Source organism: Heptranchias perlo, chromosome 29 (genome assembly GCF_035084215.1).
Source record: "Heptranchias perlo isolate sHepPer1 chromosome 29, sHepPer1.hap1, whole genome shotgun sequence".
NCBI lineage: Eukaryota > Metazoa > Chordata > Chondrichthyes > Hexanchiformes > Hexanchidae > Heptranchias > Heptranchias perlo.
Genome location: NC_090353.1, coordinates 23,340,921 through 23,362,273, shown reverse-complemented (window position 1 = coordinate 23,362,273; position 21,353 = coordinate 23,340,921). Strand labels below are relative to the sequence as shown.

The following is a 21,353-nucleotide window of genomic DNA, read 5'->3' as shown; positions in this document are numbered from 1 at the left end:
CCAAATGGACTATGTAGCTTCATGACTTGAATACTGGAAGTTTGCTTCTACCTAGACTACTTTGGATTGGTTACTCTTCCATAATTCAGATACTTATCCACGTTATAATTGCATTACCACAAAATCACAAGCTAATTATGGACAAGGAAGACCATTTGGTCCAACATTGTTTGTTCATCCTAAAATTCCCCCATTACAGCATCCAGTTGGCTCTTAAGTGATTCCAAGGATTTTGCCTCCACTATTCGATCACAAAATCTAATTCAACGTATTGATCACTCTTCATGAGAAGAAGTTCCTCATATCTGTCCTAAATTTGCCCTTTGCGAGTTTGAACCTGTATCCCCTTGTCCTACTCTCCCAATTTTACTTTATGTAATTTTCTGGATTTGCCTTTTACGTTATGGTTAAATACTTCTTCATTTCTCCTCAAGAAAGGCCTGTGGCCTGCAGCTAGTACTGAGACATAAAAATTGGGCTCAACCTACAGTATTGCATCTATGTAAATATACTTAGTGCATAGCACTGTTTACAGGGACTGTGATACCATCTGGTGGCTTCCATAATAGCTACTTTATCATCTTCAGCATTGCAACACATTGAAGCTTGGGGAGTTGTATTTGGACACAGGGTTGAATAAATAGGTGGGAGATGAGATCAGAAAGTTTTTATGTAAAACATAGGTGATGAAGAATCCAGGATAGAATAAACAGTGCAAGGAACAAGTGTGATGGACTGAATGACCCTTTTATGTTCCTTAATTCTTAAGTTCCCAAGAGAATAAATTAACATTAAATGAATGTAGATACTTCTGCTTTAACATTGCTCTTAAAGACTCCCTCCAAATTGCCTCCTACCATTGGTCAATACAATATACTACGGCCTGGATTTTCCTCTTCCAATGGGAAATGGGTTGGGGTGGGACTTCCGCCCATTGGTCTGACCTCGCTGTGATCCTGACCCATTTTGCTGGGTTGAGGTCAGTTACATACAGAGGACAGGCTGCCAGTGGAAACTGCACTGTGCAGAGGGAGACCGCCACAGCCGGGAAGGAAACTGTTGTAGTGCTGCAGGTGGCCACTCAAAGAACAGAACTATTATTAAGGAGGACAGAAACCTCCAAATGCTGCTGCTTAGAATGAGTCCAGCTTCTACTGGTGAATCCTTTCATAGGCCTGGGATACAGTGGTGGCCATCACTTACCTGTCAGACAGTCCTACACCTCATTTACACATGACATGACCGGGGAGGCAATGGACGGGCAGCTGACATCGGTGTTATTGGGGGTGGGAGGAAAATATTGATGGCCAATTTCTAGGATCATGGATTTCCCAATTTTCCTTGGGACACTGCTCTGTGACCACCCAGAAAACAACAGATTCTAGGAGGAATTCTAGGAATCTTTTCATTCTCGGGTTGTGGGTGTCGCTGGCAAGGCTGGCATTTATTGCCTATCCCTAGTTACCTTGAGAAGGTGGTAGTGGACCTTCTTTTGGAACTGCTGCAGTCGGGGTGGTAAAGGTGCTCTCACAATGCAATAATCATGGGGGACTTTCATCTTCATATAGACTGGGCAAACCAAATTGGCAAAAGTAATTTGGAGGATGAGTTCATGGAATGTATCCAAGACAGTTTTTAAAAATAATGTTTCAAGGAACCAACTAGGGAACAGGCTATTTTAGATCTAGTATGGTGTAATGAGACAGGATTAATTAGTAATCTTAAAATAAAGGATCCTCTGGGGAAGAGTGATCATAATATGATAGAATTTCATATTGAGTTTCAGAGTGATGTATTTAAGTCCGAAACTAGGGTCTTAAAAAGGCCATTTATGAAGGTATGAGGGGTGAATTGGCTATGGTAGATTGGGAAATTAAATTAAAAGTTACGATGGTAGATAAGCAATGGCAAACATTTAAAGAAATAATTCATAATTCCCAACGAATATGCATACCCTTGAGGAATAACAACTCCAAGGGAAATGTGATCCAACCATGGCTAACTAGGGAAGTTAAGGATAGTATTAGATTAAAAGAAGAGGCTTACAGTGTTGCCAAAAAGAATAGTAAGCCTGAGGATTGGGAGGGTTTTAGAAATCAGCAAAGGATAACCAAGAAATTGATAAAGAGGGAGAAAATGTAATAGGAGAGTTAACTAGCAAAAAATATCAAATCAGATTGTAGAAGTATATAAAAAGGAAGAGATTAGTGAAAGTAAACGTGGGTCCCTTAGAGGCAGAGACAGGAGAAATTATAATGGGGAATAAGGAAATGGCAGAGATGTTAAACAAATATTTTGTATCTGTCGACACAGTAGAAGACACAAAAAACATACCGGAAATAGTGGGGAACCAAGGGTCTAATGAGAGGGAGGAACTTAAAGTAATTAAGATTAGTAAAGAAAAAGTTTTAGAAAAATTAATGGGACTAAAATCTGACAAAACCCCTGGACCTGATGGCCTGCATCCTAGGGTTTTAAAAGACGTGGCTCCAGAGATAGTGGATGCATTGGTTTTAGATTTAGATTCTAGAATGGTCCTAGTGGATTGGAAGGTAGCAAATGTAACCCCGCTGTTCAAGAATAGAGGGAGAGAGAAAACAGGGAACTATAGGCCAGTTAGCCTGACATCAGTAGTAGGGAAAATGCTAGAATCTATTATCAAGGACATAATAACAAGGCACTTAGAAAATCATAATATGATTAGGCAGAGTCAACACAGTTTTATTGAAGGGAAATTGCATTTGACAAATCTATTAGAGTTTTTTGAGGGTGTAACTAGCAGGGTAGATAAGGGGGGAGCTAGTGGATGTAGTATATTTGGATTTTCAAAAGGCATTCGATAAGGTGCCACACAAGAGGTTGTTACACAAGATTAGGGCTCATGGAATTGGGGGTAATATATTAGGATGGATTGAGGATTGGTTAACAGACAGAAAAGAGAAAGCAGGAATAAACGGGTCATTTTCGATTTGGCAGGTTGTAACTAGTGGGGTGCCGCAGGGATCGACGCTTGGGCCTCAGCTACTTAAAATGTATATTCATGACTTAGATGAAGGGACTGAGTGTAATATATCCAAGTTTGCTGATGATACAAAGCTAAGTGGGAAAGTAAGCTGTGAGGAGGATGCAAAGAGTCTGCAAAGGGATATAGACAGGGTAAGTGAGTGGGCAAGAAGGTGGCAGATGGAGAATAATGTGGGGAAATGTGAGGTTATTCACTTCGGTAGGAAAAATAGAAAAATTGAATATTTTTTAAATGGTGAGAAAATATTAAATATTGGTGTTCAGAGGGATTTGGGTATCCTTGTACATGAACCATAGAAAGTTAACATGCAGGTACAGCAAGCAATTAGGAAGGCAAATGGTATGTTGGCCTTTATTGCGAGGGGGTTGGAGTAAAGAGTAAGGAAGTCTTGCCGCAATTTTACAGGGCTTTGGTGAGACCTCACTTGGAGTACTGCGTACAGTTTTGGTCTCCTTATCTAAGGAAGGATATACTTGCCATAGATGCGGTGCAACGAAGGTTCACTAGATTGATTCCTCAGATGAGATTGATTCCTCTATGAGGAAAGATTGAGTAGAATCTTTCTGGAGTTTAGAAGAATGAGAGGTGATCTCATTGAAACATATAAGATTCTAGACAGAGTAGATGTTGAGAGGCTGTTTCCCCTGACTGGAGAGTCTAGAACTAGGGGACATAGTCTCAGGATAAGGGGTGGGATACTTAGGACTGAGATGAGGAGGAATTTCTTCACTCAGAGGGCTGTCAATATTTGGAATTCTCTATCCCAGAGGGTTGTGGATGCTCAGTCGTTGAGTATATTCAAGACTGAGATCAAAAGATTTTTGGACTCCAGGGAAGTTAAGATATATGGGGATCGGGCGGGAAAGTGGAGTTGAGGTCGAAGATCAGCCATGATCTTATTGAATGGCGGAGCAGGCTTGAGGGGCCATTTGGCCTACTCCTGCTGTTATTTCTTATGTTCTTATCAGTTTCCCGCAGGGTGCGTTACTGGTCTCTGCTCTCTGTCTCTCTCTGCCCCTCCCCCGCCATCCACCTTGACACGGATCAGTCTTCCCCAGTCCCTCCCCGGCCCCAATGAGTCCAGATCTTTTGTTATTAAATATTGGCAGCAATAATTTAGGACAGTAATTTAGCAATTAGATTTGCTTTGTGCTGGCTTTGGAACTAGATGTCTAGAACAGAAAGTGCAGAATAGTTAGGTTGTTAGATGTACAATGCTCTGTACAAGATCTAGTCCCACATCAGCTCTGTGATCACAATGTTGGGCTGATGTTGGATTGTGTGGGCGGGCGGTGACAAGATAACACCAGAATGCACAATAGAACTGATGTCAGCCAGAGAACAGCATACTGATGCAGTTACATCCGTAACCAAATCACTTAATTAATAAAGGAGCTCCAGCTCAGAAATCTTTTTTAAAAATCACTGAGTGAAATAACAGGAAAGATTTTAAAAACTCATTTACTGATATAGACCTATGGAATTAAAAAAATTAATTCTTGGGATGTTGGCATCGCTGGCAAGGCTGACATTTATTGTCCATCTCTAGTTGCCCTGAGAAGGTGCTCGTGTGCCTTCTTCTTGAGTGGCATTGGGTTCATCTTTAAACAATCCATTCTTAGTCACAAAAGTACATCTCAATCTATAATCTGTGAATGGTCTGATAGAAACTATGTGTGCCCCCGTACATAGTGAGTGACTTTACAAACTATTGTGTCTTTCCTCAGCGGCACATATTGGAGTTGGAATCAGCGGGCGGGAAGGCATGCAGGCCGTTTTGTCCAGCGATTACTCGCTTGCACAGTTCCGCTACCTTGAACGACTGCTTCTGGTTCACGGGCGGTGGGCCTACTTGAGGATCTGCAAGTTCCTGAGATATTTCCTATACAAGACGTTTGCATTTTCCTTTGTCCAAATCTGGTTTTCATTCTTCAGTGGATTTTCTTGTCAGGTAAGTACGAATGTCTTAATAATGCTGCTTTGTTTTTCTAAAGTTCAGATATAATGGGAAAGGGGGGGATTCAAGGAGTTTAAGCAGTCAGAGGCTGAGTTTGTGAGTTTTCTGGTACAGAAAATATCTGACTTCAAGGACCTAAAACCCACAAAATTTGTTTGATCAAAAACAAACATGATTTGACAATATGAAAATATAAATAAAACTTTGGGAGAAGATTTCCACTTGTACCTAAATTAGCATCCTGTTCTTAAACGGGATTATGATTTCATTATACATAATTGTGCAGGAAATTCTCCTCCTTTCTTTTAACTTTAATAATTTTTTGTCTCCTTGGCATAAAGTGGTCAAGAATTTCTCACCTGCTTATGTTTCATAGGTTAGAGACCCAATAAAAATGGAATTTCCAAATGTTTGTCATTCCGATATCCCAGTGGAGACATGTTTCTAGGTCACCTGATCCCTACCATTAATCTCTCCTGGGTCTGTTCTTCTTTAGTGGGAGTTAGAATGTTGAATTTGTTAAATTGTTTGTAAACATTCCCTACTAATGTTCCCACATACTATCAGCACTGTTTAAAAACCTTAAATTAACAGAAATTGTCCATTTGAGGGATTCTAAGAAACGGTGGGATAAATGGCAAAATTATACTGCAGGTCTGTCAGCATCTAAAAGAGACAATACAAGTCAATCCTTCATACGAACTGGTCTAGTAAACTCTCCTTTCACATCTAGGACATGGCTTCTAAACCCAACTGATGGGATTAAGCTCTCTTTCTACTGGCTAGCAAAGTAATTCATGTAATGAGTTTGGGTCTCAACTCAGGTCATGTTAGGTATAGTCCACAGACCAAAATTGCCCATAGCTTGGCACAAATTGGAAATCTCATTTGTTGAGGGGGCGGGGGAGGGGTCATGATATGTTTTAATATTAAAGTCACTGCTCTTTCTCAATTTTCAGTCTGTAAACAGTCCTGTGTGTGTCTCTTTTATTAACTACTGAGTCTGTAGAAACAGAATTATAATGGAGCTCTACATATAATTGAGGAGGGTCAAAGGGCAGCTTGGGCCATTATCTGTAGCTATCTGAAGAGAGCTGTACCCCTCATTTCGCCACCCCCCCCCTCCACGGACCGGCCAACTTCCTCCCCAGTTTCCAGGGTCTTCACTGCAGATGTGCCCCCAATTATGAAGGGCCCTGCTTCTGCAGGCTCTGGCCCCTGACCCCACCCCTGGGCTCAAAGACATGTAGATAGCCTGGACCCTGAATGAGGAAGATTGAACTTCCTTCTCCTATTCCAAAGCCCTGGTGACCGGCCTCCAAAAAAACAATCTCTATCTTTACACCTCAGCCACCACATCTCCAGAACTTTCAGCCTCTCCCCTTATAAAGATAGAAGATGTTTTCGACAAGAAAATCAGCCTCCTTGAGACTTTCTAATCACACCACACTTGTTTAACACTGTCTGAAGGAAGTTTGTCAGCCAATTCGAAAATCTTCCAACAGCAAATTCACGGCCAGTATGTTGCTTTGCAGTGTACGAACTGCAGTAGAAAAATAATAAAATGTGCCAATTCTCTGGCAGGAATAAAAAAAATCTGAAATGCAAAATATGCCTCCATGTACTAACAAATACACTCTTTACCAATCAATCTAAACTTGCACCTTAGTATGATTTATTTTTTATTTGTTTTGTGTCTGATTGTTCTTTAACCAGCACGCAGTAACTTTTACATTCTTAATTATTGTTTTATCCAAAGTCTATTTTTGAGAAGTGGTGTATCACCTTCTACAAAATTGCATACAGCTGGATGCCTGTGCTGGCATTGGGGATACTAGATCAGGTAAGATGTCATCAAACCTCAGTGCACATTCTCATTGTTCACCAAATTCTATCAGCAAAAATCTATAAGGCGCTCTTGAGCATGCTCAGAACATTTGTGAGCTTCTAGCATTGTGAGAAGATTAAGATCCATCATAGAATTACACGGAATGTACAGCACAGAAACAGACCACTCGGTCCAACTGGTCAATGTTGGTGTTTATACTCCACACGAGCCTCGTCCCACTCTAATTACCTCTTCTCATTCTGCCCCCCATATCCCTTCATTCCCTGCTCCCTTATGTAGCATCAAGCCTTCCCTTAAATGCATCAGTGTTATCTGCTTCAACCACCGCATGTGACAGCGAGTTCCATATTCTAACCACTCTCTGCAAAGAAATTCCTCCTAAATTCTTTATTTGATCTGTTAGTGGCTATCTTATATTTATGCCCCCTCGTAGTGGAACCAAATCGTTTACTTGGTTTTTCTCAACCTTCAAAAAGTTTAACCATGAAATAAGACCCGAGTAGCTGTCCATCCACGTTCTTTAAATCTGTTCCCAATCACAAAGGTGAGCATAACTCGTTGATGACACCATCTCTTGTGAGTCGTGTAAACAGTCACACCTCGAACTAAAACCCGTAAAGATGGTTGTCCAGTCAGTGACCTCCACCGCTGGGATGGCACAAATGGGATTTTTCGCTTTTGCGGAATTCCAGTGCATTTGGTCACAGTGGAAGTTCCACCTGCCACATTGGTGGACGATTATTCAATGTTACGCTAACGTTGAATAATTCTGTAGCTGGGAATGGCCAGAGAATGGTTGTGTCAAAGCTTAGTGGCTGCAGACAAAAACAGTTAAAGAATAGAAAAAGGTGCAAATGCACAGCAGGTGCATCAGAATCTGAAAAAGAAAAATAAGATAATATTCTGGGTGGGAGCCTTCAAATGTCCTCTTAAAAGATCACCACTGTTGAAGGGTCTCTGCTAAATACGAGCCTGGATTTTTATGTCTGATGCTGATCAACCTTCTGTGCATTTCTAGCACTTTCTCTGTTTTATTTCAGATCTCTGGCATTCATGATTGTCTTATGTCTCAGCGTGAAATTTATTTTATTTCGCTAGTTTGTTTCGCCAATATTGTTATTGGCGAAACCAGTTCTTTTTGTAGATTTCAGTGCATTCCAGTTGCCAGACGCCATATTGAGCTGACTATTGGAAATCACTAGGTGGGATCAAGTCAATGAGATTAGCCCTAGATTTTCTGCTGACGGCACACTAGATCTCTGCTGTAACTCTAGCGGAATGAGGCAGAAACTTCTTTGGGAATAGCTCTGCTGGCACCCTACTCTCCCCGCCAATTCTGCCATTTTCTGCCAGAAGTAACATCTGGCATATAAAATACTTGCCCAGATGTGGGCGGATGTATTATAGTTACACACAATGACAAGAACACACTATGTGACGTGTTTTCCATCATTTGCGCTTTTGCAACACTGGCTGCCTGTGCATTCCTGGCATCCAGTGTTGCTATGGGCAACAGGAGGAGATTTGAAGATGAATGAGCCAAAAAGCCTATGCAGTTGCTCACAGAGTGATCGATAGCACAAGAAATGGAGCCTTTTCATCAAAATTTTAAAAAACAATTAAAGACTTGCAGCCAGCAAAAGAGGCCGTTGGCCACAGAGCAGCTTCTGCGGCCAATCCCACCCCCCCCCCTCCCTCCAGGTGGATTTCCCAACAGGAGCCAGGGAACTGCCTAAAAGGTGCCAATGACCCTGATCCTAGAAATTCAGACGGTGGTCCTTGTGGCTCGTTCCCTGCCAAATTCCGGTTTAAGTTTATGACAAAGGAATTTAGTACAAACTGTGGTAAGAACTTTAAACAAAAATTATCGTTTAATCAAGGACAATTGGTTAGCAAAACATTGAATATAGTGGAGCAGGAAGCTAGGAATAAATAATCCAAGGGGCTTTACTGGTATGAATCCTTTTATGTGACAGAAAGATTTGATTCATATTTATTATTTTTCTGCCAAAAGATGGCGCTGTTGCACTGCATAATTTCTTTTTGAATAGTTCAGTGCAAATGTTTTTCAAGTGTGCTCGTGTCCATCTGAAACAGGGATAAAGATTCACCAGTTTGAGTTCATCCTTGCAGGATGGGTATGCTGGTAGCTTTGACAGTAGAACGTTCATGAGGGCTAATTTTAACCTATCTCACCTGGCGGGAAGCTGACTTGATCGGGTCGGCCAGCCGTTTAACAGCCCGATCGATTTTACTCCCCACTGACTTCAGTGGTAAGTAAAGTCAGGCGTGGTGTAAAACAGACAGCTGACCCGAACCCACCCCTTTCCCGCCCAGCAGGTTAGGTTAAAATTAACCCCATAGTCACTGAAACCTCCCTGGATAAATTTCAACAGCACTTGGCCATCTTATGGATTGAGCATGGTGTGGATGACAACAGTAAAATAAGTGCATTCCCCTTTAAGTACTATTGTATGCCTACATAACAATAGTCATCAGTGTGAGTGTGAGTGTTCTTAGTAACTTTATTTTGCTGACTCGTCTATGCTGCCCACATCCCATTATTTTCATTCATAATGATGTTGGAACTCCCAGGCCACCATTTTTAACATTGTCACTGCAGGCAACTAAGAAACATTAAAACAAAAGGAAAATACTGCGGATGCTGGAATTCTGAAATAAGAACAGAAAATGCTGGACACACTCAGCAAGTCAGGCAGCTGCGGAAAGAGAAACAGAGTTAACATTTCAGGTCGATGACCATTCGTCAGAACTGAAAGATCATCGACCTGAAACGTTAACTCTGTTTCTCTCTCCATAGATGCTGCCTGACCTGCTGAAAGTTAAATGAAAACTGAAAATTTTGGAAACAAGGAAACATTGGTACCTCCCTTTATAATATTTAGGATTATGTTATGTTTTGGGTTATCCCATTGCTCGAAACTGATGGTTTCTTCTCCTTCTAACCGTGTACTATGTCTGTTTTTATGGAATTACAGGATATAAGTGACAATCTGAGTATCAAGTATCCCAAACTCTACAAAATTGGACAACGGAATGAGCTATTTAATTACAGGATCTTCTTAATGACTGTATGTCATGGCCTTCTGAGTTCAATGTTGTTATTTTTTATACCATATGGAGCATTCTTGGAGGTTATGGGGCAAGATGGCACAACATTCTCAGATTACCAGTCCTTATCAGTGACTGTCGGCACTGCTGTGGTGCTGTCTGTTAATATCGAGGTAAGTCCACAATTAAATCTTTGGAAATCATAAGACTATACAGCGGAAGCTGTTTTAATGACCTTCAACACTAAGAATCCTATTGACAAATATAAATGCTTGTGAAGCTCAGGCTAGTTGAAAGAGTGGTCAGTTTAAGCAGAAGATCCTGTAATGTGGCCGCCTAACCCTTTTGTACAGGTTCCATTTCTAGGCTTTCTGAGCCTCCCAAAGTCCTAAGGAGATTCCTTGTTGCTATTTTGTTGCACCCTGGAAGTGAAGGGCATCTCCTGGAGCCATCTGCTGCTATGTTGATTAGAATTTAGATGCCAAGTAATGCTGTAGTATTTCTAGTGTGCAGTATTTTTTCAAATGCTTAATTTGTCTAAATGAAAGTACCTTCATTTGAAAGTGTTCAGAAATAGAGGCAGTTCCTACTTCCTTAATCATTAAATGTTTGTATCTGTCTGGAAGTATTCTAGATAATAATTTATTCTCTGAACAGGTTATGATGGAGGTCTCATACTGGACAGTTCCCACTGCTTTGTCAATCATCATCAGTGTTGGGCTATACTTTTGTATCACCTTTATAACCCAAAGTCCTTTCTTGACTCGACTGAATTCAGAAATGTTTCAGTTCACTGGTAAGAAAGCAATTAGTCAGTTTTGATCTGTTCTTTTAATAGAGGACAAGTGAATTATTTTAGTAGTTTGCTCAATATCAATTTGTAACAGAATTTAAGATTAGCAAATATAATATAATTTGTAATTTTACTTCAGGCTTTTTCACTCAACTCTGTAATGTTGAAGTGCTCTGAGAAGTCTTCTAGTATCTGTGACTCTGCGGGGCTTCAAATAATATTTCTGCATTCTGAAGTACGCCCTAATCGCAGCCTGCACTTTTCCCAAGTGCTTATCTTACCTGGCATTTTAATAAATATCTTTTTACATCCAAGCAGTGTAGTGTCATCTTCTGTGCCAAGGAGTTACAAAAAGTGATGAACGTTACACATTTTGTTTATCTTCCTGTCTTTTAAAACTATTTCTAATTAAACAATGAATGCTGATATAATTGGGAAGACTGGCTCAAAGACGTTACTGACCCTCATAGTGTGAAGAAGTTGAATTAATATCAATTTAATACAGTAGCAGTGCAGTTATTAACTAGGGGTCTTTAGCAATCATATCTTTTCAGTTGGATATGCTAAAAGAAGGAGATTTGCTCTCACAGTGATTCAGTGGATAAACTGGGCCATTTAAACCATGCAAGTCCCAGGTTTGATTCCTGGTTTGTATGGACTTAGCTGATTTCAGCTGGATGACACAGCATGGGCACAACAATCCACCTCAGTGTCTCCAGACTAAGGAGGGGAGAAATCAGCCAGGGTCCCTGCACCTGATCACAAATCGGTGAGCCTTCTGGAGCATGTACAGATATTAGGTGAGGAAAGGATTGAGTTAGGTATTTTGTCCAGGTGGACATTCTTCATACAGTGAGTATCCGCACCCTATGAGTGAATAGCCTGCCGATGCTCACTGTATAGCAGCACACACGAAGAATGGCCACTTGCACAAAATGACAGAGGATAAATAACATCTTTGGAATTGTAGCCAGTGGGAACGAATGCTTTCAGACAGGAGAAAATGGAGGGCAGGAAAAAGTGAAAGATACCTAGAGAATTAATTAAAGAATGAGAGACAGAGAATGAAAGAAAAAGAGAAGGATTATGGTACTCCGTGTCTGTGATAGTGTAAAATAAAAAGAAAATAAAGAAAAGGCTGAAAGTTTTCTTCAAATAAATGATTGAGCTGTGTGTGCCTCTCTATGTTTATATGAATGTATCTTTGTGTCTCTGTGTATATGACTATAAGTATCAGTGTGCTTGTATGCGTGTGTATGTTTGTCTGTCTAAGTATGTTTCTCTTTTTGTGTGTGTCTGTCTGTCTCTGTGTACATCTTCGTTTCTGTGCATGTGTATGTGTCTCCATTTCTGTGTGTGCATGCGCACCTATCCCTGTTTCCCTGTGCATGTATCTCTTGTTTCTCTGCATGTGTCTCCATTTCTTTGTGTGCATGCACACGTATTTCTGTATGTGAATCTCTGTTTCTATGTGTGTGTCTGCTATATCTTCTCATCCCTATTTCGCTCAAGCAAAAAAGTTGATAATCAGCAAACATAATCAAGTGAGACTTCAGATTAGATTAAACTACTATACCCTACTGAATGTAGAATGGGCTTCCAAAAAAACAGTTAGTACTGCATCAATTAATTCCTTCAAAAAGGAGCCAGATAAACATTTGGGGGTAGGATTTCTGGAGGGGATCTTTTGATCTCCTGTCGTAACACCATTTCTCCAGGATCTTTTGATCTCCCGCCGAAGTTACGACAGAAAAGATCGGGAGAACCTCCAAGGAAATTCCACACATAGGCTGGGACCAGGACCGCTAGTGTAGACTGAGTATTCCACAGGACATAATGGCTCCTGTGTTTTAAGGGAGTTTGGGGAGTTGTTTTTGGACACAGCGTTGAATAAATAGGTGAGAGATGAGATCAGGAAGTTTTTATGCAAAACACAGGTGATGAAGAATCTGGGATAGAATAAACAGTGCAAGGAGCAAGTTTGATGGGCTGAACGGCCCTTTTATGTTCCTTAATTCTGAAGTTGCCAAGAGAATAAATTAACATTAAATGAATGTAGATACTTCTGCTTTAACATTGCTCTTAAAGACTCCCTCCAAATTGCCTCCTACCATTGGTCACTACAATTTACTAAAGGCCTCGATTCTCCTCAATGGGTTGGGGTGGGACTTCCGCCCATTGGCCTGATCTCGCTGAGATCCTGACCCATTTTACTGGGTCAGTTACATACAGAGGACGGGCTCCCAGTGGAATCTGCATTGCCGGGAAGGAAACTGTTGTAGTGCTGCAGGTGGCCACTCAAAGAACAGAACTATTATTAAGGAGGGCAGAAATCTCCAAATGCTGCTGCTTAGAATGAGCCCAGCTTCTGCTGGTGAATCCTTTCATAGGCCTGGGATACAGTGGTGGCCATTACTTACCTGTCAGACAGTCCCACGCCTTATTTACACGTGACGGGGCAGGCAATGGGCGGGCAGCTGATATCGGTATCATTGGGGGTGGGAGGAAATTATTGGGGGCCAATTTCTAGGATTTCCCAATTTTCCTTGGGACACTGCTCTGTGACCACCCAGAAAATAGCAGATTTTAGGAGGAAAATCTAGACCTACTTCTCTTTTTCTTTTCATTCTCGGGTTGTGGGCGTCTCTGGCAAGGCTGGCATTTATTACTCATCCCTAGTTATCCTGAGAAGGTGGCGGTGGGCCTTCTTCTGGAACTGCTGCGGTCAGTGTGGTAAAGGTACTACTCCCTGTTAGGTAGGGAGTTACAGGATTTTAACCCAGCAATGATGAAGGATCGGCGATATAGGTCCAAGTCAGGATGGTGTGTGACTTGGATGTGCTGCACCTGCTGCCATTGTCCTTCTAGGTGGTGGAGGTCATGGGTTTGGGAGGTTCTGGCGAAAGAACCTTGGTTGAGTTGCTGCAGTGCAACCTGTAGATAGTACACACTGTAGCCACAATATGCTGGTGATCGAGGGGGTGATCGATCAAGCCGACTGCTTTGTTAAATTTTTGCAGTACTACAGTACATTAAGGTAGTTCATATTTGCCCAAATAATCTTAAGATATGATTAGTGTCAGAAGTTTGAGTTCTTAATGTTTTTGACTTTTATTTTACAGAAGCAGCAACGAACACTTTCGGACAGCCTTACATCTGGCTCGTCATCCTACTGACTGTTACTGTCAGTCTTATCCCCTCTATTACAATTCGATCAATTTGGGGCGTCTTTGGCTCCAAAAATGCGGGAAGAGTAAGTGCTGCAGCTTTGAATTGGTCTGTTTTTCTTCACTGCATCTGGTATTTGTTTGCAGTTAAAAAGAAAATAAGTGACGGTATTACTTCATTTAAATTATATGGATAGGGGAAGTTTATCCCTGCTATTTCCCTTGCAATGAGCTCTCAATCTTGGCTAAGATGTTTGGTGAGAGGCAGCAAGTGAAGGTAAGACTCTTCTCCAGAGAGAAGAAAGAAAGCCGGAAGATGAGTTCAGTACACTGGTCCCATACATACCTTTGGAGCTTTACTGAGAGCAGCCTTGGTAGATAGTTGGGATTTTAAAGCGTTCTAAAGAATAATGATGAAAATATAAAACAACATTTCCAAATTACTTTTGAGGGGTGAATCTTTGTGCTTGTCAAGATGTTAGTTCCGGAGGACTGGAATGCTTTTGTACTTCAAGCAATCCTACATCAGGATTAGATGCATCTAAAGCTCTTCTACTCTGCCTCAACATTGTTCTTAACCTCACTAGAGTGTTGCCTACTGCAGTAGTGTCACATCTCTATTTCCATTTCTCTCACTAGATTCTCCAAATGTCAATTTTGGACATTTTTATGCTAGGCATGATGGTCCTTAAAAATGGGGTAAGGACCATCCAAATTAATTTGCTTGGAAACATTGCATCTACTGAGAAAGAATCTCATCTCAATTTCAAACATTCAGCACTATCCTAATCTGTGTTATAGGGCTGATACCCCACCCATTAATTCTATATGTTTTGACTCCTGTTTTTGGGAGACTCGTTGCAAATAGACATGGAGCTGCCACGTGGGCTGCAGATTCCTGAAATCCTCTCACATGCCTGCTCAGATGTCAAAGCTAAACTTCTGCAGAGTGTCTGACGTCTGATGCAGTGAGTTCTGAAGGTTCTCAGAGGACTGCATGAAGCACTTTTTTCTTATTCATAAGTTCGTCTCTGTATTCAGACGTTATAAAGGACTGAGTTTTTGCTCACTGCCCTACCCAATTCTCCCAAAATTAAACTTGTATTTCAGACTTCCGCATTTTTCCCATAACCATCTTCTCCACATATTCTCCTTTAGCTTCACTGCAGACATCCCAACAATTGCTGCATGAGGTCTGTTCATCTGAATTGAAAGCTTCCATCTTGATGTGGAGTACCTGCTGTAGGCAAACATCCCACCTAGCATACCTGTTGATAGCCGATAAAATTGTGTTCAGAGGCAAGAAGCAGGAGCACTAATCCTGAATCCATTACCTGCTGAGCCAATTAGTAGGAACATAGGAACAGGAGTAGGCCATTCAGCCCCTCGAGCATGTTCCACCATTCAGTTAGATCAGGGCTGATCTGTACGTCAATCCCATATACCTTCTTTTGACCATATCCCTTGATACCCTTACCTAACAAAAATCTATCTATCTCAGACTTGAAAGTTTCAATTGACCCAGCATCTACAGCCTTTTGAGAGAGAAAGTTCCAGTATTCTACTACCATCTGGATCAAATTTTAAGATTATGCCTGGTTATTCTGGATTCCCCCACAGAGGAAATAGATTCTCTTTATTTACCCCATTGAATCCTTCTATCATTTTAAGTACTTCAATTAGATCACCCCTCAATCTTCTATACTCAAGGGAATACAAGACAAGTTTATGCAACCTGGTTTCATAATTTAACCATTTAATCCCAGATATCATTCTGGTGAATCTGCACTGCACCCCTCCAAGGCCAATAGATCCTTCCTGAGGTGTGGTGCCCAGACTGAATGCATTACTCCAGATGGGGTCTGACCAAAGCTCCATACAACTGAAGCATAACGTCCTCCCCATTGTATTCCAGCCCCCTTGAGATAAAGACCAACATTCCATTAGCCTTTTTGATTGCTTTTTGTACCTGTCTACTGGCTTTTAGTGATTTTTGTACATGGACAACCAAATCACTTTGCTTGTCCACAGTTTTTAGTTTCTCACCATTTAGAAAATACTTTGATTTGTCTTCGATCCAAAGTGGATGGCCAGTGTTCTACCAGACCGCTTTTGAAATGGGATTTGTGTGAATCCTGGCATTGTGGATTCATTTGATTCCATTAGTTATAGTTCTGAAATGGGAATCCTCGAGAACAAAAATGAATAAAATATGCAAACATTAATTAGTGCTCTGTTTCAATAAGTCTGTAAAAATACCTTTGCATGGTTTGCAGAAAGATTCCCATAACTGCGATCATGCTGTTGTATGGTGACTTCAACGTGAGGGGATTTCGCAGTAAAACATAATTCCAGGTGGACCTGCAACAAGCCTCGTGATCTAATCATTAAGTTAGTAGACAAAAGTCACAGCTTGATCTTATGGTAGAAAAAAGCAAGGAAGAAAGATAAACATAGCTAGCAGCCCACGCCTGGGTAGTAATCTGGCAAAGCGAATTGGCTGGTTTACAACAGGCTGGCGATCCACTTCACCAGGTTACCGCCCATGCGGTGAAGTTGAAAATTACCCCTCATGTCTGAAAGCCATTTTGCCACAGCCCTACAGAGCAGGTCAATGCTTCACTCAGGATTCTGTCTGTGGGTGAATTATTGAAGTGAATAAGGGCCAGCCTTTAATGAGTTAAGATTTACAAACTGTAACCTAAATGGATACTTGAGAGGGAATGCTAATTCTTTCACTAAACGTTAGCCTTTTTGATTATTTCCAGGCAACTTATGAAGATCCAAACAAAGGTAAACAGAGGTCAGACAATAAGACCACTCCTTTCAGAAGAAATTCAACACAACGCCGCTCGGCCTATGTCTTTTCACAGGACAAAGGGTATGCTGACCTCATTACCTCAGGAACAAGCATACGGAAGAAAAGGCCTGCGTCAGGAGCAGATATGGACAGCAGTGCTCAAACTGTGCCCAAGGGAGAAAAGGATGTGGTGCATGAAAGAGTCTGAAGTCATCACACACTTCATTTCATTCTTTTATTAAGATGCTGGAAAGTGCTCTGATTCTGTTCAATGGGCTATTCTGGTAAATATGCAAAATATCAGGTTACTGGAGGATTCTGACTGACTGAGGACATTGCTGAGCCCATAAGAACAGTTTGTCTCGTCCCTGCAACTTGAATGAAACAGAGTGCCTCTCCTCCTGATTTGTTAGTGCCTGCGTATTGCACATTCTATCATTTCAATTTATTTAAATCCAGTAAGAGATTATCTTTGTACTGTTCATTTTTTAATTTGTTCTGTGGAGTAAGAGATCAGTGATTGGATTTCTTTGTTTGGTTTGTGAAAGCCAAAGCCCATTCAAGTTTCCACACAGAAAGAAAGCGAGGCTTTACCCCCACCAGGAATAGAGATGGCCATCACAATCTGCCATTGTACCTGCAGCGATCGGGCATACCCCTGCCCCATTACAATGCTTGAGGTTGGATACATAACCCATACTAGACCATCAGAGATTAAGGGAGCAATTTTAACCTAACTCGCCAGGCAGGAAACCCACAGGATTGGTGAAATGTTGGTTTTAAATCCCACCCAATAATACTCTCCAATGACATCAATGGAGAGTAAAAGTGGGCGGGGTGTAAAACCAGCATTGCACCCTATCCCGCCAGTTTCACGACAGGTGGGTTAGGTTAAAATTGCCCCCTTATAAATAAATTCCCTTAATAGGAATTAACCCTCACTAGAGCATCAAAACACATATCACCCAATAAACTCCAGTAACATGACACACATAACTGCTAAACAACCAAATGTCAGATGCATCCCTACCTATTCCTCACTAGAACAGTGTTGTCCAATAGAAATCGCTGACTAGTCACAAGCATGACTCCAGCAACACTGTTTTAGCCACATGCACTAATTTTAGTAGAAAACGCTTTACATACAATATGGGTAAATGTACTTTGCGTGTTTATTTAAATAACAAATATCTACCACCATTCAAGGCGAAACTCTGTAGTCTTTTTCACCAAAATTTGGAATTCTGACATGAATGGGCCAGACCGAGCTTGTCTTAGTGCAGCTTCTAGGTTTTTGTCCAGCAGTTGCGAGCAGTACTTTGGCTTCATCGGCGAGATTGCTGACCCACCCCTGCTCACCATCCAGAGCGGGGTTGGATGCTGCTTGCCCGTTGCCATGACGTGCCCTGTTGGAGCTGCTCTTTATTGGTTGGGCTTGCTTTTTTCTACTGGCCTGGAGGGGTTATTCCAATTGGTCAAACTGATCACAACGCCAGCTCCCCCCTCCATACAAAGTTGCTGGTGTTTCCATGGTGCTGAAGTTCAGTCTTTTCATGCAAGTTACACACCGTTTTAGCAGTTAACCAATAATCAGTAACCAAGGCAGTAAAGCATGCACAACGATTAAAAAACACTTGCACACTCTGCTTTTCACCAACAAACACACAAAAATGTTAAAGTACACAAGCATACGCCATGCGGAGTATTGAAATCTCATGCCTAATGACTGTCTATTACTCATTTTTTATTTACTCATCAAAAATTCAATTAGGCATATCTGAATTCCCAATTAGCCACACGTGGCTGGTGGCTAATGTACTGGACAGCATTGCACTGGAACATTAGAGGTTGAATACATACCACACCTGCACTAACTAAACCACCAGGGTTTAGATGCATACTTCCCCCCCCTAGGGCACCTAGGATTAGGCACTTACTTCCTGCAATGCCTTGAGTAATCAGATGCAACTATGCGTGAGACTGCCAGGAGTCAGAGATTGATACCCTCTCACCGTCTCTTCCACCATGACCAACACTTCCACCACTTGATTGCTGATAGTTTGTATTTTGTTCAGATGATGTCTACCTTTGTTGCTGTGGCTTCAGCAAAATTTGGTGTTCAGCATTGCTGTTTGCACATGCATGCTGCCTTTTTATTAGGAGTAGGAATAGCCCAAATTGGACCATTTAAAGTCACTTTGGGACTCACGTTCAATTCAACACTCATCGCTATTAGTAGCCAGCATGTAGTTATTTTGCAAACTATTATATGGTTAAACTTATGTGTTTGGAGTTCCAAAGGATATTCTGTTTTTTTGGGATTACATACTAAATGATGAGTCTAGGCTCTAGCATATACTCTCAGGTGATTTATATGCCTCAGGCACTGTTCTTTAGGAAGTTTCAATAATGGATTCACATGAATGTTGAATCCAAATCAACTTTTTTTTTATTATTGAACCCAAGGTTAACAGAGGACAGTAAAAGCAAGCTATACTCTGGGTAGTTTTGTAATGTTCCCAGAGCTTCATTGATCTGCAGCCTGGTCTGGCCTCATGTGTTCCAAAGAAAATCTTATAACCTCCAGCATACAATCAGCCTTAATCAATGGTGCTAACTCTTGAGGATCAGAGAAGGAAAATGATCTCTCTCCCATTTGACTAAAGCAAGTTAGGTGTTAGGAAGGGACCCTCCCTTTATTCCCAGAACCAAAATGCCTCCTCATGATCCGACCACTACAGCTCCTAATTATTTGATCAACTTAAACACCTCCGTCCTCATATCTAAATAGTTGCAAATGCCCATTTGTTTGGATGCTTCAGAATTCACATATCTGGTTAGACTTGGAACCTGACTCTGAAATCAAATTGATTCTGATCTCTTCTCCCCTCTATTCCTAACATGCTCAGACCTACTATTCTGAGCCTGCAAGATCTAACATCTGCAGACTGGAGAATGGGCTGGGAGATGCTTTATTACTGGCCTTTATGTGGCATGTGTTGTGTGAGAAGACAAAAATCAGAATACTCCATATTATTTTTAAATAATGTCATTAGAATTCATTACACAGAGGCTGTATTTGTACATATTGTAATTTTGATATTTTTATACTCCTATTCAATGTGACTGAAATAAGCCATTCATAAAAATGATTTTACTGTAGACATTCAATGAATAAATGGCCTTTCACAAATGTTATCAGGTCCAGATCAGATGTAGATTGGAGATATGTTTGGATGAAGAATGGCTAGGGTATTTTGCCTAAAAGTAGATTATCATTGTGACAAAACTATGAGGAATGTGCAACAGGTTCATGGGTAGAAATTATGATGAGCGCTGTTCTTATACAAACACTTAACGCACTTTTACCAAATTCTTCTGTGCAGTATTTTATCACAGGCAATAATCTGTATAAGAATTGTGCCGATCGTAATTTCTATTCCCATATTTATGTGTAAGAAAATAAAGTGTAATTAAACATTACTCCACTTGAGTAAATAGTTCTGTTAAATAAATGAATGAGATTATAAAACAATTTTCTGCTGCTGCCAATCAAGTTCCTTTCTTTGAGAAAGTTGTAAGTTCCTGTTTTTTTTTACCACATCTGGGGTGTCCAAGCTTTTGCCCTCATGGACTGCATAGCATACCATGGAGCCTTGGGCCACATGTAAAGTTTAAATCAATGTTCATTAATTTGTTACTATCTGAATTTGCTGATACTGGCAGATCTTAGTGTTCTGATTTAGGACTTTTCCTTCCAATGAGGCCAGAACACTAAATATAGCACTTTACAACCTCCTGGCCCAGGAAATTCGAACAGGACAAGTCTGCAAATAAGAAATATTAGAACAAATAGGACTGTGTTAGTTGGGCTTTGAGGGGTGGATTGCCAGGGATCAAGGCCACATATGGCACAAGGGCCTCAGGTCGAGCACCCCTGGCCTAGATTACTCTTTTGCAATGTTTATAGAAAGAAGTACTTACATTTATATAGCTCCATTGAAATATCTTAAAATGCTTCACACATTTAATATATGTTTAAGTGCAGTGACTTTGTTATAGAGGAGATATGACATCCTGCATGACTCTTTTTAGCGCGTCAAACTACAGCAAGTTTAAAGTAACAAATATGAAGGTTCACATTTGGGGGAAGTCGCCTGTTAATGTGTGAATTTCATATAAACTGGACTTTCATGCATGTTTTTATATGTGCTCTAAATATATTTGGAGTTCATGCCGCTGGTTCACGGCCTCACCTGCTAATCATGCGCATCAGGAAATTGTGGGCACGCTGCCCATTCCAGACAGAAAACCATGGGCAGCACGACCATAATTTTCCAATATGCGGGAGTCATCATGTGAGGTTCCTGCCATCAGCATGAACTAGGAAGATCAGCTCTATTTACTACATCTCATTGTATCTCAGAAACTCTGTAGTTGTACATTCATCCCATTATTTAAGCTGAATTACTGAGACATTAGTTAAATGTAGCTGGTCGCTTAGCTGACAACCTTGTTCTTTAAAATGTTAGATAAATCGCACGTGATTACTGTTAAAGAATCTGTATAAAATAGCAGGCAAAGGGGTTTCATAGAAAGTGTTGAGACGTTATCACACAGTGTAATTTCAAGGCTTATGGGCTTATATTTTACTGTAGTTCAGCAGATAATTCAACCTTTGCTCGTCCAT

The 21,353-nt window shown here is 40.9% G+C and overlaps 1 protein-coding gene across 1 annotated transcript in view; it reads left to right on the top strand.

Moving 5' to 3' along the window:
- Positions 1–20,182, top strand: part of atp8b3 (ATPase phospholipid transporting 8B3) — a 70,076-nt gene extending 49,894 nt beyond the window's left edge. Inside the window, exons 21-26 of the mRNA XM_067968282.1 lie at positions 4,753–4,976; positions 6,742–6,825; positions 9,831–10,076; positions 10,561–10,699; positions 13,819–13,949; positions 16,632–20,182. Coding sequence (XP_067824383.1) covers positions 4,753–4,976; positions 6,742–6,825; positions 9,831–10,076; positions 10,561–10,699; positions 13,819–13,949; positions 16,632–16,871 — 1,064 coding nt within the window. The 3' untranslated portion in view covers positions 16,872–20,182. The remainder of the gene's footprint in view (positions 1–4,752; positions 4,977–6,741; positions 6,826–9,830; positions 10,077–10,560; positions 10,700–13,818; positions 13,950–16,631) is intronic.
- The last annotated feature ends 1,171 nt before the right edge of the window (positions 20,183–21,353 follow it).